The sequence below is a fragment of the Bos javanicus genome, chromosome 6 (genome assembly GCF_032452875.1).
Source record: "Bos javanicus breed banteng chromosome 6, ARS-OSU_banteng_1.0, whole genome shotgun sequence".
Lineage (NCBI taxonomy): Eukaryota > Metazoa > Chordata > Mammalia > Artiodactyla > Bovidae > Bos > Bos javanicus.
Window position 1 is genome coordinate 32,337,133 of NC_083873.1, and position 17,940 is coordinate 32,355,072.

At 34.2% G+C, this 17,940-nt stretch overlaps 1 protein-coding gene across 1 annotated transcript in view; it reads right to left on the reverse strand.

Annotated features, from left to right (window-relative positions):
* The window catches only part of GRID2 (glutamate ionotropic receptor delta type subunit 2), a 1,602,175-nt gene that overhangs the window by 1,252,911 nt on the left and 331,324 nt on the right, over positions 1 to 17,940 (reverse strand). Inside the window, exon 2 of the mRNA XM_061419669.1 lies at positions 14,491 to 14,646. Within this exon, the coding sequence (XP_061275653.1) occupies positions 14,491 to 14,646 (156 nt within the window). The remainder of the gene's footprint in view (positions 1 to 14,490; positions 14,647 to 17,940) is intronic.

Consider the following 17,940-nt stretch of genomic DNA (forward strand, 5'->3'; position numbering starts at 1 on the left):
CTGGCTTAAAGCTCAACATTCAGAAAACTAAAATCACAAAAAACCCCATCACTTCATGGGAAATAGATGGGGAAACAGTGGAAACAGTGTCAGACTTTATTTTGGGGGGCTCCAAAAGCACTGCAGATGGTGACTGCAGCCATGAAATTAAAAGGTGCTTACTCCTTGGAAGGAAAGTTATGACCAACCTAGACAGCATATTAAAAAGCAGAGACATTACTTTGCCAACAAAGGTCGTCTAGTCAAGGCTAATGTTTTTCCAGTGGTCATGTATGAATGTGAGAGTTGAACTATGAAGAAAGCTGAGCACCGAAGAATTGATGCTTTTGAACTGTGGCGTTGGGGAAGACTCTTGAGAGTCCCTTAGACTGCAAGGAAATCCAACCAGTCCATCCTAAAGGAGATCAGTCCTGAGTGTTCATTGGAAGGAATGATGCAAAAGCTGAAACTCCAGTACTTTGGCCACCTCATGAGAATACTTGTCTCATTGGAAAAGACCCTGTTGCTGGGAGGGATTGGGGGCAGGAGGAGAAGGGGATGACAGAAGATGAGATGGCTGGATGGCATCACCGACTCGATGGACATGAGTTTGGGTGAACTCCGGGAGTTGGTGATGGACAGGGACACCTGGTGTGCTGTGATTCATGGGGTCTCAAAGAGTCGGACACAACTGAGCGACTGAACTGAATTGAACTGATGTTAATGTTATTTATGTCTGTTACCTGCTAATCATAAGATGTTTGAGGCTAGAAACTATATTGATGTCCCTGGATATCTCTTTCTGCAAATATTATAGTATTTTGCAAATTATAAACTCTTAATATTTACTCAGGTGGATTAATAAGTTAACCAATAATTAACACACAGTGAATGTTGATTTTCACAGATGGCAGAGCATTTTTTATTCAAATAAAGACCCCTCATTGTTTACTTGGATAATCTGACCTATAAATGCTTTTAATTTAAAACGTTGACTACATAACTTGAAGAAAAAAGAAAAAAAGGAATTATCACAGACTATGTATATAAAAGAACCCCAAAGCAGGATATTATTATTCTTTATCTACCTCTGTCCAACTAGGTTAGGAAACAATCCATATTTTCACGGACGAGCACAGTGCCATGACACTCTGAGTCATAGCATACAATGCCAAATGGGTAGTAATAATCCTTTAAAAACATTAAAGCATATGTACAATATTTTTGTATTATAAAACTTAGGGGCTTATCTCTTTAACATGAAAAGCAATTACTCTTCCATAGATATGGAATAATTATTGTAAAAATATCATTTGCTCTTAAAACACAGTGGAGGCACTGTGCCTTTGAAGCATCATCTTTGAACTCAAATCACTTTCAGTATTTTTGCTGCATTACAAAAAAAAAAACACAAAGGCTTTGCTATATGAAGGCTGATGTCATTATTAATGTCTTTATTCATGCCTAATTTTACTTGCTGAATCATGATTTTTTCCATGCTGAGTTCACTATTCTACCACTGGTTATGGAAAGGCATGATCTTGAAGCTTGGAACAAGATAAAGACATTGACAGAAAAGTTACTTTTCTGTCCTTGGGGCCTGATGTTTCCATTCTCAGTCCAGGCTCACCACACATGACATTCTTCACAATCACAAAGATGTATTTTTGAAATGGCTGCTTTTTTTGATTAGATCTTTTCTTTCAGAGCAGAAGACATGGCTTCTTTCAGAGCAGAGACAGTTTTCCTCTTTATTTTTTCTTTACTTTGTCCCTTCACTCACCATCCCTAGGCTGTAAATCATCTCATTTTCTACTGAACTTTGTATTTTGTTCCTCAAGAAACCACTGCCTAGCAATTACGTTATCTGTACACATACATTTATTCTTTCTTAGTGGTTTAAATCCTTAAAAATGCAGAGGGCCCCTAAGTTACATAACATTTTTTCACTAATTCTGCTTTACTATATTTTACTTGGGTGCTGAATAATTTTGGATGAAGGAAGAAATAAAGTTACAGTGTTGGTCATGCTTTTATGGACCTTTCCTATGTTTCCTCTTTCTTTGCTGCCTGCTGCTTGGCCATTTGTTGTTCATTAGTATCTATTAAACTGTGGATCTAGGAAATAAAAGAGATAAAATGCAAAACAGTTCCTTTGTAACTTGTTACTTTCTCCTTATGACTCTTTATAAGTTACTAGGTAACAAAATGTCTTGGCTGTACAATTTGTCCAACAATAAAATGTGTGGTTTTTATTTCTGCAGCAAGATAGTAAGGAGTCTAGTTTGTAGAGTAAAGCACTCCTACAAAGAAATGGAATAAAAGAAAGAAAAAGGACATTCTCCCCATAGGAAATGGAGTAAAACATTGAAAAACTTATGAACATCGATTCATCAACTTCCTTAAACTAGAGGATTTTCAAAGAGATATGTAAAATATACAAATGGAACATTAGTTTTCATCAAATTCATTCCATTTGTAATATTAAGTAAAATAATTATGTGTTCTTCGAGACAAGACAGTCAACTGTGCTGTGGGGTGGCCATTTGGAGATCAGTCCTGTTTCTGGTCAGACCTTATGCCCTTCTATAGGGATGCTGCCTCACAGCATCTCTAACATCAAGTCAGCCTTTGATGTACCTCTAACATACCAATGAATCTGAAGATATCATCTTGTAAGAGACAGAAGACAAAGATTTGTGTGAGGTGTTCTTTCTAAGTTTTGCAATATGATATGCATGCATTAGTGTAAATACACTCCAACAGATAACACTTACTGATTAGATTAGACAAGTCATCAACTCACTAAGAGTAAGTAAGATGAGCTTTTCTATGTAGGCAGCTGAATATAGTAGTTAATACTGATATCAGCTAAAATCCCAATAGGAAACAATGGCAAGCTCAAAACAGGATAATTTGAGAATGATTTCTTTTTCAAAGATACGAATTACACAGATTTGAATGGGATATGACAGAAAAACGAGGGGTAGTACAAGAATTTAGAGGTAGTCGCAGTGAGGTGGCAACCAGGCCCAAAGGATAGAGAAGAGAGGAATTTGTGGAGTTCTAAAGAGTAGTGAAGAGCAGGCTGCCTTTAGAAAAGCATAACTTTTGTGTGAGAGAAACCCCCAGCTCAAACAGATGTCACAGAGGAGACAGATAATAAACACCTTGAACCCACTCTCCTCCTGCAACTGATATATGTCTTGGACTCCTAGTTAGCATTCTGAAATACCAGAGTATTCCAGGAACTATATTAAAGGTTTCAGTTGTGACTAGTTAGCTAACCTAGCTCTATGTCATTTTCTTCATCTATAAAAAGCTTGTAAGAATAACTTATACTGTCTTTTAGTTTATAAGGCAGTGTACAAATTAGATGGGGTCGGGGAAGCACTTTTAACAGCTCATGGGATATAATAAGATATAAATAAATGACAATTCTCATTTTTGGGCTTTCAAAGGAGGCTCTTTTGTCAAGAGTATACAGCAGATATAAAAGTCACAAAATGATGTTTCTTCCCTAGTTTTAGATGTTAATATACCTCTCTGTGTTACTCTGTATTAAAAGACCAAGAAAATGGGGTAAAATTCTTTTTCCCATTTAATATTTTTTTAATTTAAAAATTTTTTTCCATTTAATTTCATTTTTTTTCCCTAGGAAGAACACTTGTATTAATAGCCCAAATGTTCCCATATCTATATTCAAAATCAGTTACAAACAGGTGAACCTCAAATCCAAAAGGGATTCATGATTAACATTGCCTTCCATGCCACAGATGTCAGTGAGAATCTGAAGAACCATCAGAATTTCTTTTAGAACACAATACTCATTCCCAAACGGGAAAACTGAAGCAGATTTGGGTAACAAATTCATAAATAATATTGCTACCCAGTAAATAATGACCTCACTGATGGCTCAGACAGTAAAGCGAATGTGGGAGACCTGGGTTCAATCCCTGGGTCAGGAAGATTCCCTGAAGAAGAAAATGGCAACCCACTCCAGTACTTTGGCCTGGAAAATTCCATGGATGGATGAGCCTGGTAGGTTACAGTCCATGGGGTCGCAAAGAGTCGGACATGACTGAGCAACTTCACTGGTTGGTTTGATGGAAACAAACATTTGCAAAACAATAGAATAAAAGCTTGAGTATTCAAAAGGTAATCTAATTCCCTCAAACACATGAAGCAAACCCTACCTCCAAATGGTTTTGTCATTGCTACTGCCTGCAATGCTATTTCCTCTTATCTTTGCATGGCGTACTATTTTGCAACTTCAAATCTTAGCAAAAATGTCCCTTTTTGCATTTTCCACAATCACTACATAAAAAAATGAACTCCTGGCTTTAAGTTGCACACACACACACACACACACACAACCCACCTACTATTTTTATCATAGTATCAGTTATTTTGCTGTCAGCCTTCTCCTTAAAAAAATGTGTTTGCTTCTTTAGCTATTTTTGTATATCTTTCTTTAAAATATAAAGTCCTTGGTTGCTTGAGGTAAATTTATCTCATTCATCTGTATAAATTTCTAATACAGTGTAGAGTAGTTCATTAAAAGTATCTTAAAAATAAGTAAACAATTATTTTCTTTTTGAAAGAATCATGAATTATTCTTGGTGATTCATAGTTTTCTTCCAGTTGGTCTCCTCTTCTCATATTTAAGGTTTAAGTAATTTCCGAGGAAAGGAAGTGTAAACTAATGATTCATCTGTGCTCTCATGGAGCCCTGGCATAAATTTTAGATAATGAATGACGGTGGTTTAACAACAAACCAGCCTTGTTTCACTGTAACAGATATAGTAAATAGGGAGTTAAAATTACCCATGAGAAGCATGAATCAACTTTGGAAGGATGACCAAAAGAAAGAAATGCTTGGTGAACTTCTTTTGAGAAAGGTAGATAGATAAGCATAATAGATATGGTATATATATATATCATATATACATGACATATATGCTATATAAGATATATATTTAAAATAAGCATATGAATTTCTATGTATATGTATATATAAATGCATATATATAATACATATATTAATATATATATGATGAGTTAATATAGATATAAAACTTCTTTAAATGGGGACAAAAATGCCTAGAAATTCAAAACAATCAAAGAATGAACTAAAAAATTTCAAACATTACAAGTACTGTTGACAAATTAATATAAAACAATAAGAACAGCATTTGGTAGCCCATAGAATGAGGCTGATGTGTCAGTTTCTTTCTCTGTGACCAATAAGTATGTGCACCGCTTTTTTAATCTCCAAATAACTTTCTATCACCAGAGGTATTTACCTTGTGCTCATTTTCAATAACTTGAATAAGCACACAGGACCACCTCAACATATTCTGTTTGATTTTATATAAGTGTAAATTCAAAAGTAAAATACAAAAACTGTTACTGGTTATTCTATTCAAGAACATTTTCTATGAAAAGATCACATCTGACTTTATTTGTAGAACAGCCCCCCGCCCCAAATAAACATTTTGAGAAAACATATGCTTTTTACTTTGAAACATTCCTCATATATAATAGATATTGAGCTTAGCCATTCTTGGTGGTGGTTTAGTTGCTCACTCGTGTCTGAATCTTGCAACCCCATGGACTGCAGCACGCCAGGCTCCTCTGTCTGTGGGGTTCTCCAGGCAAGAATACTGGAGTAGGTTGCCATTTCCTTCTCCAGGGGATCTATCTTCCCTACCCAGGAATTGAACTTGAGTCTCCAGCATTGCAGGCAGATTCTTTACCAACCAAACTACAAGGGAAGCCCTAGCCATTCTTACTATCATAATAGTCTATCAGAGACCAAAAGGCAAATATGTCTTGAAATGAGGCATGGAGTTCTGCGAAAATAACATGATACTATGTGTTATTGAGGAAAATACTGGAAATTCAAAGAAACCTATGATCAAGGTTTTAAAGTTGATATCCACCCATAATGAAATAAAAGTAAAAAAAACATAGAAAGATAACCTTTTAAACAATCATGTTAGAAATAAATTCAAAATATCAGATACAATGCATCTATTAAAGTCTCAAGTTTTCCTTGAATTTATTTCTATATTTGACCTTCACATATGTCATTCTTCCACATTATGCCTCTCTACAACTGAATTCCATGTAGTTATGACTCAGTGCCTTATTTACTTCACTGATTGTATTAAGCCTACACAAATTATCAGAAAGCTTTAGTTTGCTCCCTACAAGCTTTCTCTACTTCCCAGAAATGGTAACAACGTATTTTAAATCCTCCAAACCTTAATAAATTATACTACAAATATAATTCTTTTTCTGGGCTGATAAGCAAAACTATCCCAGGAAAACAGAAGAAAAAAAAAAAGCATTTAATTTATATAACATTTTTACAATCCAGAATTCAGGATCTTGATAAGAAAAAAATATCTTGGGAAAAAAAAAGACACTGACTAGGCAGTTATTAAATTTAGTATTCTCCATGGTATGCATGGGAACTACCAATGCATGTGGCAAAGGATGTATGGGAATGCTAGGTCAGAGAAAGATAGGAATTTGCTGATTTACACATGCAATGGTGCCAAGTCACCATGTACTCCACTATTAAAATGCATTTAGATTAGTAGAGGAACCCACAAACTGTAATTGTTATCCCATGTAATTATTATGCAACAATGATCATAGCAGTCTTCCTACAGAGTATGTGTTCATTCCCACTTTATGAATAAACTGAGGCTTGGAAACAATAGGTGTGTTTATGGTCCCACAGATATTAAGAGGTGAAGCAGCATTCATACAAAGGTAGATTTATCTAATTACATCGCCCATGCTTCCCAGGTGGCACTAGTGGTAAAGACCCTGCCTGCCAAAGCAGGAGACAAAGAGACTCGGGTTCAATCCCTAGGTCAGGATAATCCTCTGGGAAGGGCATAGAAACCAACTCCAGTATCCTTATCTGGAAAATCCACCATGGACAGAGGAGCCTGGCGGGCTACAGTCCACAGGATCACAAAGAGTGGGACATGGCTTAAGCAACTTAGCACATACACACAAAACGACTTACTATGTGCACAAAGCGACTTACTACGCACAAGAACACACGGCCCTCGCACTTAACTGCAATGTTTTCTTTTTCCTCAAGCATCAAGTTTAAAACACATACTGAACCAAATATAAATATTGTGAGTGAATACAGTGAAGAATCAAAGATTAAAAAGGAGATGAGTGAGGAATTTTTAAAAGCACTGTAATAGGAGGGTAAAAGCAAGAGGTGCAGATATAGGTCAATATCTAACACAGTGATAATAATAGTTAAGCTAACTACGCTAAGATTTCAGGGCAGCCAGTGGAGACCACGGTATTGTGCAGAGTAATTCGCTCAAGGCTAAATGCTTAGAGGCACCCCCAAAGTACTTGCTGACTCATTCTTATTTTTCCTAGAATATGCAATTTTCTATTGCACATTGGCTTGTGTATCTTGTTTTTAAAAATAAGTGTTTCAGTGATATTTCTTTTGAAAATTACAAAATAATTCAACAAAATATTGTATGGATACTAAAAGACTATGCATAATGAGATTCCAATAATTCTAAAAATACTTTGCAAGTACATGCAAAAATAAGCTGTTAAATGTTAAAATAAAAAGTCAGAATATTTTTTATTCTCAAATTAAGCAAGTAGACTGGATCATCTAAAAGTTGGATATTAATAATACTTGTAATAGTTTTAAAATTCTGAATATAGTTAAGTCACCTTTGGTTTGTCAACATGAACTTAAACAATTTTTATGACTACAAAATGGACTCTCTTTACAACTGCAGAGTGCACGTAAATGTGGTTTTTAATCTAATAAACCATATATTCAGTCACTTTATGACATAATAGGTAATTCTTTTACCAAATAACTATCATAAAAGACCGATTAGAAACTGAATTATGCTGTTTAATCATGCACTCTATCCATAAAGGTAGAAAAAGAACAGAAGAAAGTGGTGTGCTATTATTACAAGAAAATGTTTGGTTGGTAGAAAAAACACTTAAGCAACAACAAAAAAAACTGCATTAAACACAGTTTTCATAGAAAGCTGCTACAGATTCTTCTAAATAAAACAAGATCCAGAGTAGCACATGTGGCTGAAATATATATTTTATGAGGTAACTTACACAACAATACACAATTGTAGGTAGTCAGGTAAAAGGTCCTGAAGCAGAAAGGCTACATAAAATCATGATATAAGGGTCTATAAACATCTGAATTTCAATCTGTTCATAGTAATAGGGACCTTAATAGGGACCTTACTTTAAAAGTGTCGTATTGACTGATATAAGGGAAAGACTTACCAGTAAAAGAGTAGAACAAAAAAATCGCAGAAAAAAATTAAATTAAGCTATGCACTGTATATCTTTATTAACATTATATTAAAAATAATGAATTTCTTTAAAAAAGAAATTCCCTCTTTTCTGAAAAGTAAATGTTTTAAAAATCTAGAACATCGTGTTTCTACTATTAACACAATTAAAACCCCAAGTTACAGGTAGAAGGAACGACATGTAAAAATCCACAGTCCCCCTCAGGTGCATGTTTAGACCTCCTGCAGACAGACATTCCATCTTCTCTTTTGCTATCTCCGTGACAGACGGCCCAGTCTTGGAAGAGTTATAGGCTTTAAGTATTTGAAAAGACTGATTTAACTGAGTACCCTCAAAATTAGAGTCCAAATATATATTATTATAATCCTTCTTGATCGGCAATTCTTTAATGAAAATGGATAATATGAGATATTTGAAAGAATGTATGCCTGTGCTGTCCCTAATAGATACAGATGTCTAAAATTTTAATACTACATTAATGATAAGTACTAAAGATCACACACTAGGCAGATTCTGATTGCAGACCTTGTCTGCCAGTTCTTAGAACGTGGCAGTAGGAAGGAAAACTGATGCAGAACTTGGCATAGAATTTCTGGAGAACTGACCAACCTAAACACTCCAGACTCATGAAGAGAGGCAGGTTGTCCAGACAGACACCAAATGGACCTCGAGAATCTCTCCTTCCTTGTGAGTGCCCAGAGGTGGCCAGTCAGCTGTATCACTATCCCTTCAACTGCTCTGCACATGGAGTTAGGCATCAGTTGTCTACAGAGTATTGGGCCTAGAGACAAAATACAACATTCGCCTTGATGTGGAAAGAGAAGAAGGAATGAAAAAAATGGGGGAAGAAATGAACAAATGAATGAATGAGAAGAAGTATAATCGCATGATGTTCAGATTTTGTTTCTTGGTTTCTGGAGTCACTAATTCTCAAGTTCAGTGGTCAGGAGATTCAAAAAATTAGCTGAAGTTGGAGTTATATAAGTTGGTCCAGGAAACACAGGCTGATGAGTTACATACATTGCAATCTTATGCTAAGGAAAATTGAAGAATCCAATCTAAGAATTTTGGAATTAACAGATGCTTTTAATCACAGTAAAAATATCCTATTAAAGCAGAGAGGAATATAAATTATGAGACTAAGCCCTGGAATAAAGCATCAAATACCACAGCCACATAAATCATTCTTTTACATTTACATCTTCTTTGAACCAGACTATTCAGATTTAGCCTATGGCACCAGAAATATTCACAGTGAATTGTCATGTGTCTTAGGAAAGGTTTTTCCTGCTTAGATTTCCTTACACTGTTTTTGGCTCTGCTACTCTTCTGTCATCCCTTTTACACACGTGATATAGATACATGGATATTTATATATAATCAAAAAGACACAGGACTTATTTCATAAACCATAAATAAGAGTAGTCTCACTGTTTTACACTTACACTAATTTAATTCTGGAAGATATGCGAGGCAAATCCAACTGAAACTGTCACTGTGTGAAAGTGAGAGGTCTATTTTTACAAGATTCTTTGAGAGCAATCGATATTCAGGCCTGGTGTGTCAAGAAGTGAGTTAAAGATGGACCAGGCTGTAACTGGAAGATGAGCAATCCTAATTGTGACTGCTTTTTGTATCAAAATCAACTTTTATAACTAAATTGTTTATAATGATTTTTAACACATCAGAGAAGAGAATAATTTTGATAGTCCTTTGTTTTCAAATAGAATCATTTGTGACTCTATAGTATAAATCTTCCCTTATACTCTTCTCACTATGCATTTCATTTTTATATATTTTTTCTAATAATTATGTCAAAATGTTTTAACTGAATCTTGCCATTCAATATTAGTGCATAGTTCTTAACATTCTTCCTGATACATCTGATATAGGCAAGAATTATACATGCATTCATATGTCTGCATTCACCTTTCAATGTGAACATTTTTACACATTCTCCTTACATTTCCTGACTTTGTTTTCTTATAAATCCCCACCTTTCATGGCCCATAGTGGTGTTGGTTTCAGCTAAGAGCTAACAATATAAACAACTGCTATTGCTTTCAGTAGAGACAGAGGTGCCTTTCACAACAGTCATTTGTGTATCTATGTTATATTCAGGACATAGGTCCAACAGAGGAAACAATCTTTAAAAGAAAAGTAAGGAAAGAAATCTCACAACTGCTTTGGTCCAGGTCACCTGAACCTGCAAAAGGCCCTTTCTGGATTCTGATGAAATTAATGAGTGCTCCAGGTTGCTGTGAATAGCTGTATGAGGTAGCAGAACAAACGACAGCTATCATATATTCCTTTAATCAATTCTGAAGTCAGTCACGGAAAAAGAAAGAAAAAAAAATAGGAGGCAATTTCAGCAATGTGAAGCCATCTCTGAAGTGAGAACTGAATAATTATAATTTCTTTAATTCTTTATGTATCTAAATCTGGAAATTTGTTCTAAAGACTTGTGGAGAATCTTATCTACAGAGATGAAATTGACCTTAAAATACATCACTTATGTTCTGATTTCTTCATTATTATTTAGATGAGAAGTAAGGATGAATGAATTGAGTGGATTATACAATGCAACTGCTGCTGTCAATCAAATTGGTATTTTTCTGCTAATCCATGCCATCTAAAACCTATGAACATAACCTGCGCATATCAAAACATATAAATCTGCTACCATTTTCATTCCCTACAGTGTTTACTGAAGTCCTAGAATATATCAGAATATATTATGAATTTTCCTCATAAGTAAATATTATATTCTATATATATATATATATCCTTGCAGATATAGTAAGGAAAATATCAGGTCAGTGGTCTACAGGCCTTGGCTTAGTTCATTCGTTCTTTGCTACACACTTTTAGTTTGTAGAAGAATTACTCAACCACAGTGGTCTCAATTATTTAATTTAACATTCAATAGGATTTATATAATTTTGTACCATAATAATTCTATAGGTTTTCAATTTTATTTTTGGTATATCTTAAGGAAAATGTCCACACACAAAAAGAAAGTAAAGAAAAGAATTCCTAAGTTAAGGTATGAAAAAGTCTTTACCATTAGTTGACATCACAGCTCAACAGATGAAAGGTAACCAATGGCTTATCAAAACATATTCAGAAGAAAGCAAAAATAATTACCTAAAAATAGGTGGTTTATTTACAAATTACTTTTATTAAAACAAGTATTTTTTTCCTACTGTTCATTTATCTGAAACTGCTGAGATTAATGTTATAGGATAGTGAAAATGATGATCAAATAGTCATTGCTCATCAGAGAATAAAAAATATTGATCCTGTGTTGTAAACAAGATATTTTCTTCAAGAAAATCACCTTAAAATAATTATTATTATGCTCAAACTTACAGTAACCAAAACTACAAAGGAGCACTTTATATTACCAATATTCTTTATTAAAGTTTATGGAGTAGGCTGTTTATATTTAAATCTCTCTCTCTTATTAAGTGTTGAAAATAGATGGGATAAACAAAATATTAAATTAAAAAAAATCATGTCAAATGTTGGAGAAAGTTCTAACAATAAAATAAACTGAGGATTTCATATTAGATTCCATTTATCTGTTGACAGATCCCTATTATAATTCATTTTTATGACCAAAATATCCATATACTTTGATGATGTTATTTGTTCAAGGGTCAGACTTTCAAATAAACAAATGAAAAAACAAACATATTAAAAATACAAAGAGAGGGTAAAAGAATTCAAAATCATTAATTTTTAGATGTTCATCAGAAAGACTAATGTATAAACTACTTACTGATAATAATGACAGCACTGAATGCCGTGTCCATCTTTAGAATGTGAAAAACAAATAAACTGATTTAAGACCCTCTATATTATAGATTTTAATGGTATTGCAGCAAAGATACGATAATAGAAAGGTGACCATCTTTGATAGTTCAGTTGAAGGTTTCTCCTAAAAGACTTCCTCAAAATATTTAAGAAATACTCCTAAATACTTTTTGTTCTCTCTCAATTGAATATTTCTATTATTGTTTCAAAGTTATCCAATATAATAAGAGCTCTAGAAAGAAACTATTTTTACTTCTAAAATTAAGCAAGATCTTTCTTGATATTGAATGGGGAAAAATTAGCTCCAGAGTTTCCTACAACTTATTTCAGGTTCATTACCCAGAGCAGACCATCAAAATAACTGGTCCAGAACATCCTGTTAGTATTAAAACCCATCAGGCAAACTGTCAAGTTCTTTATTCTTTCTTGACAAATATCTAGCATTCTCTATCTTGAAAACTTAAAACTTACTTCCTCTCTCAATTTGCTTTCAGTGCCACAAATTCTTTTATATCACAATAGTTCTTTTGAGAGATATTTTTGTTTCCAGAATTTAGTGGACAGTAGAAATGGTTACTCAAAGCAATATGTAAATGGATTAACTGTGGTATTTTAAAAACTGCCCTTGTGTTTCAAATTGTAGTCTCTAAAAAAAGGTGTGAAGGCCATATTTATTTAGCTGCTGCAATTTCATTTTACCCAATGTATATTTCTCACTGCTTTATCCACATTTTTTCAGTCAAAGTGGATTTTTTAAAAGGCATGGATATTTTAGCACATCTGCAGTTCATGAGAAGACAGTCACAAAAATAAGTCGGTCCTCATTTTTTCCTGTTCTTACTCTGGTTACTGAAACTAACAGTTGGGAAAGAAATATCTACCTATTTTAAAGAATAACATTCTTAGTGTAACTATTCCTTTATGTTACAGGTATTTTTCACAATTTCTAGTTTATTATTTTTTCAGACTGCTTTATGAATTCTAACATTAATTTAGACAGTTTTTAGATATTTCTATAGAAAATTTATCAGCATAGCCATGATTTAAAGTTGCAAATTCCCAGGATAATTCTGAATTAAATGCAAGAAAAAAACAGATGCTTATAGTAATCTGATTTTTTAAATTTATATTTATGTATTAAAGTTACATCATGTTAATATGAAAAATCTATGTTATTACAAAATCAGCCTTTAAAATTTCTGTTCATTTCATTAAAATAATATCTTTTCACTTCATCAAATTAATAAGAAGGAAAATCCATTAGACTATTAATCATTCTATCCATTGCCTTACTGACAGAAATAAGCTTTAAATCAGCTTTAGCCAATGCCACTGATCAAAAACACATTCCAATAAAACTTACTTGTATATCATGTAAATACATTAAATTAAAAACATTTATCTTTTTTATCCCTTCAATACTTTTCTTTAAAAAGTTTTCTACCAAATTTTACTACAGTTATATCTTGTCCATATTTTCTTCTGCCAATTTCTCTAAGTTTTTAATGAAGGAAATGCTTCATTTAACTAAATTAATTTCATAGTAGTATCTTTACTAAATATATAATCACAATAAAATATAAAACTGATTAACAACAAATAACTTCATGAATAATCACTACTTTGCCAATCAAAAGACTAAATATTGCATTACAAAAATAGCATCAAAACTAGAATTTTATTAGTGTAAGATCTTTCACTATTAAAATCCTTCACTCATACAAAGGATCATTCTAGCATAATAAAAATAATTTGTATTTGTATGACTTTGTACCTATGAAAAATTTTAATTCACTCAAGTTTACACAGAGAATGGAGAAAAATGCTTTAAAATTTGGCACACTGTAGAGAGTGAAAAATGGATAGCATAGGTCAGCGTAGATTCCAGTACAAAATCTTTGATTTATATGTACTGTCTAAAAGTTTTCCTTTCAGCAATACTTCTGTCATGAATACACCTTAAATGTCATCTCCAGTTGTGACATCACTCAAGGCAGCAGTTATCTCAAAGAAAACAAAGTAAAACTTCAGATAGAAAGTCATATTTTTAAGGAATGCTTCAATTACACTAAAGTCATAAAATGTTGCAAAGTTTTTATTGTAAATATTTATGACCATTTTCATATATTTCAATTAAAACAATAACTTTCCACTCACTGCTCTTTCAGAAGTAGAATATAGGATTAAAATCTACCAAATAACACCCTAAAAGAAAAGCAATGCAGCAAAGATGCAAAAATGATGTTCATGTTTAATGGCTTTTAAAAATTTAATTTCATCGCCATTTGAATTGAACCAAAAAAACAAAATAAAATGTAGAGTGCTGATAGACCTTACCTTCCTGAACTGCTTGAAAAGGGTTGTTGCCATCAACAAATGTCACCGAAAATGTGATTTTCTCAGTCTGTAAGATCTCCTCATTCTGGTTGAGGTCACCAACTGCTGTGCGAAATACCTCATCATCCTTTTTGGCAGATTCATCAAAAATTGCTCCTAGAAAGAAGTGAGTCGCCATTAAACAATAACATAAATATTCTCTCATGCCCTCCAGAATTATGCCAAAGAGACTTATGTATCGGAAAACGTATACTTAAAGCATGCACTTTATTTATTACTGAAACACACTGTACTGGAAGCAGTGTGACAGCTAAGCAGGAATGTAGTTACTTCTTCCAAATGGAAATGATGAATAGCACATCAGAGTGTTTTGCTGGGAGAGCACTGGGAAGGCATAAGAAGTACAAAAAGCCTTTGCAAAACAAAGTGGTTAAATGCACTGAATGCCTCATGTACTAAGATCTACAGGAATTCATAGCTTGAAGATTTTTTTCTGAATAACAGGAGAAAAATAAGAAAATGTTCTGAGAGTCCATTCATGAAGTCAATAGGAATCAAATTTTGATCATGATTTTCATTTATTATTTTTCTTTTTACTTCTTCTCTTCCTTCTTTCTTGAACAAGACTTTCCATATCTTTTCAAATCCTGACTCTCACATTAGTTAGTCTGACCTTGAGCAAGTGATTCAAACTCTAAACACATTCATCATCTATAAAACCTAATAATAAAAATAATATCCATCTGTAAGGTTTATTAACTATATTAAATGATGCTATGCCTGCAAAATGTAAGTAAACTATGGTAACTAAATATGTCTTAATAAACGCTGGTATCTTTTTCTAAATACTGTAATATAACCCAAACAGAGCTTAACATTTTCTATTAATTTTTTCACACTACAGTATCTAATATAATTCTTAAAATAATTCAGTTCAGTTAAGTTGCTCAGTCATGTCCGACTCTTTGCAACCCCCTGGACTGCAGCACACCAGGCTTCCCTGTCCATCACCAACTCCTGGAGCTTGCTCAAACTCATTTCCATTGAGTCCGTAATGCCATCCAACCATCTAATCCTCTGTCGTCACCTTTTCAAATAGTACTATATACAAATACTGTTTTTTAAAAATTAGGATTCCATGCAAGAAATATGACTAAGTTCACACAACAATGGCCAGAGCCTTTTCCTCCTTGACTCCAACATTCTTGCTCTGTGTCACTATGGGATACTGCCTTCTAGGGTTATACCCAAAAGGATTGAAAGTATTTAATGGGGATTCTGACTTTATAGCATATTTGGAGATTCTTTGCCATATGATCATGCATATTGACTCCTCCAGTTCTAAGCAGGCACACATTTTTTATTAATTTACTTTTTAATCCCAAATAATTGGGTTAATGTACTTTTTGCATTTTTCAATAAACCTAGGAAAAGGTCAGTTTTCATTCCATTCCCAAAGAAAGGCAATGCCAAAGAAGCTCAAACTTCTGCACAATTGCACTCATCTCACACGCTAGGAAAGCAATGCTCGAAATTCTCCAACCCAGGCTTCAGGAATATGTGAACTGCGAACTTCCAGATGTTCAAGCTGGTTTTAGAAAAGGCAGAGGAACCAGAGACCAAATTGCCAACATCCAATGGATCATCGAAAAAGCAAGAGAGTTCCAGAAAAACACCTAATTCTGCTTTACTGACTATGCCAAAGCCTTTAACTGTGTGGATCACAATCAACTGTGGAAAATTTTGAAAGAGATGGGAATACCAGACCACCTGATCTGCCTCTCGAGAAACCTGTATACAGGTCAGGAAGCAACAGTTAGAACTGGACATGGAACAATAGACTGGTTCCAAATAGGAAAAGGAGTACGTCAAGGCAGTGTATTGCCACCCTGCTTATTTAACTTTTATGCAGAGTACATCATGAGAAACACAGGGCTGGAAGAAGCACAAGCTGGAATCAAGATTGCTGGGAAAACAGATGACACCACCCTTATGGCAGAAAGTGAAGAAGAACTAAAAAGCCTCTTGATGAAAGTGAAAGAGGAGAGTGAAAAAGTTGGCTTAAAGCTCAACATTCAGAAAACGAAGATCATGGCATCTGGTCCCATCACTTCATGGGAAACAGATGGGGAAACAGTGGAAACAGTGTCAGACTTTATTTTTTGGGGCTCCAAAATCACTGCAGATGGTGACTGCAGCCATGAAATTAAGAGAGGCATACTCCTTGGAAGGAAAGTTATGACCAACCTAGATAGCATATTCAAAAGCAGAGACATTACTTGCCAACAAAGGTCCGTCTAGTCAAGACTATGGTTTTTCCAGTGGTCATGTATGGATATGAGAGTTGGACTGTGAAGAAGGCTGAGCGCCAAAGAATTGATGCTTTTGAACTGTGGTGTTGGAGAAGACTCTTGAGTCCCTTGGACTGCAAGGAGATCCAACCAGTCCATTCTGAAGGAGATCAGCCCTGGGTGTTCATTGGAAGGAATGATGCTGAAGCTGAAACTCTAATATTTTGGCCACCTCATATGAAGAAGTGACTCATTGGAAAAGACCCTGATGCTGGGAGGGATTGGGGGCAGGAGGAGAAGGGGACGACAGAGGATGAGATGGCTGGATGGCATTGCCGACTCAATGGACATGAGTTTGGCTAATGTCCAGGAGTTGGTGATGGACAGGGAGGCCTGGCGTGCTGCGATTCATGGGGTCACAAAGAGTCGGACACAACTGAGTGACTGAACTGAACTTAATGAATTCCCTCCTGATAAAGAAAGACATACACCTAAAGGACAATAACATGATAAAGGAATAACTATGAATATATGTACATCCAATCTATATATGCATAATATATATTTCTTGACTATAATATGCATTACAGTGTGTGAAAAAAGTGTGTATATAAAAATGACCTTTTTCCATATATATTAATAGAATACAGATACTATACACATATATGAAGAGATAAACACACTATATGCAGACACAGATATGCATATATATTCACATACATGCACACAAAGACACATATACATATCAATAAAAGCAGACACACTTTACATCTTCCAATTTTGTTGATTTAATATTCTGTAGCTGAAGCACTCGAATCTTCTAAGAAAAGACCAATCATGATATTTAACACGCATTATAAGACTCAATACATGATACAGCAAATGTGAAACTATGTTCATTTCTGACAAATCTGGCAGGTTACTTTTGACCTCCCCACCCTAAGTGGCTTCATCATGGTAAAGCAATCATTAATATCTGCTAGAGAAGGCAAAATGTCTAATAGGCTTATTGTGTGCCTGGATTTTTCTTAACCACTGCTCTTCTATATTTGCATGGATTCACTGACAACTTTGACCAGCCAATTTAAACCTTTCCTTTCCATATCCTATACATTTTGAATACCTGCCATGGATAAGAACATAAGAAAAGGGTGAAGAA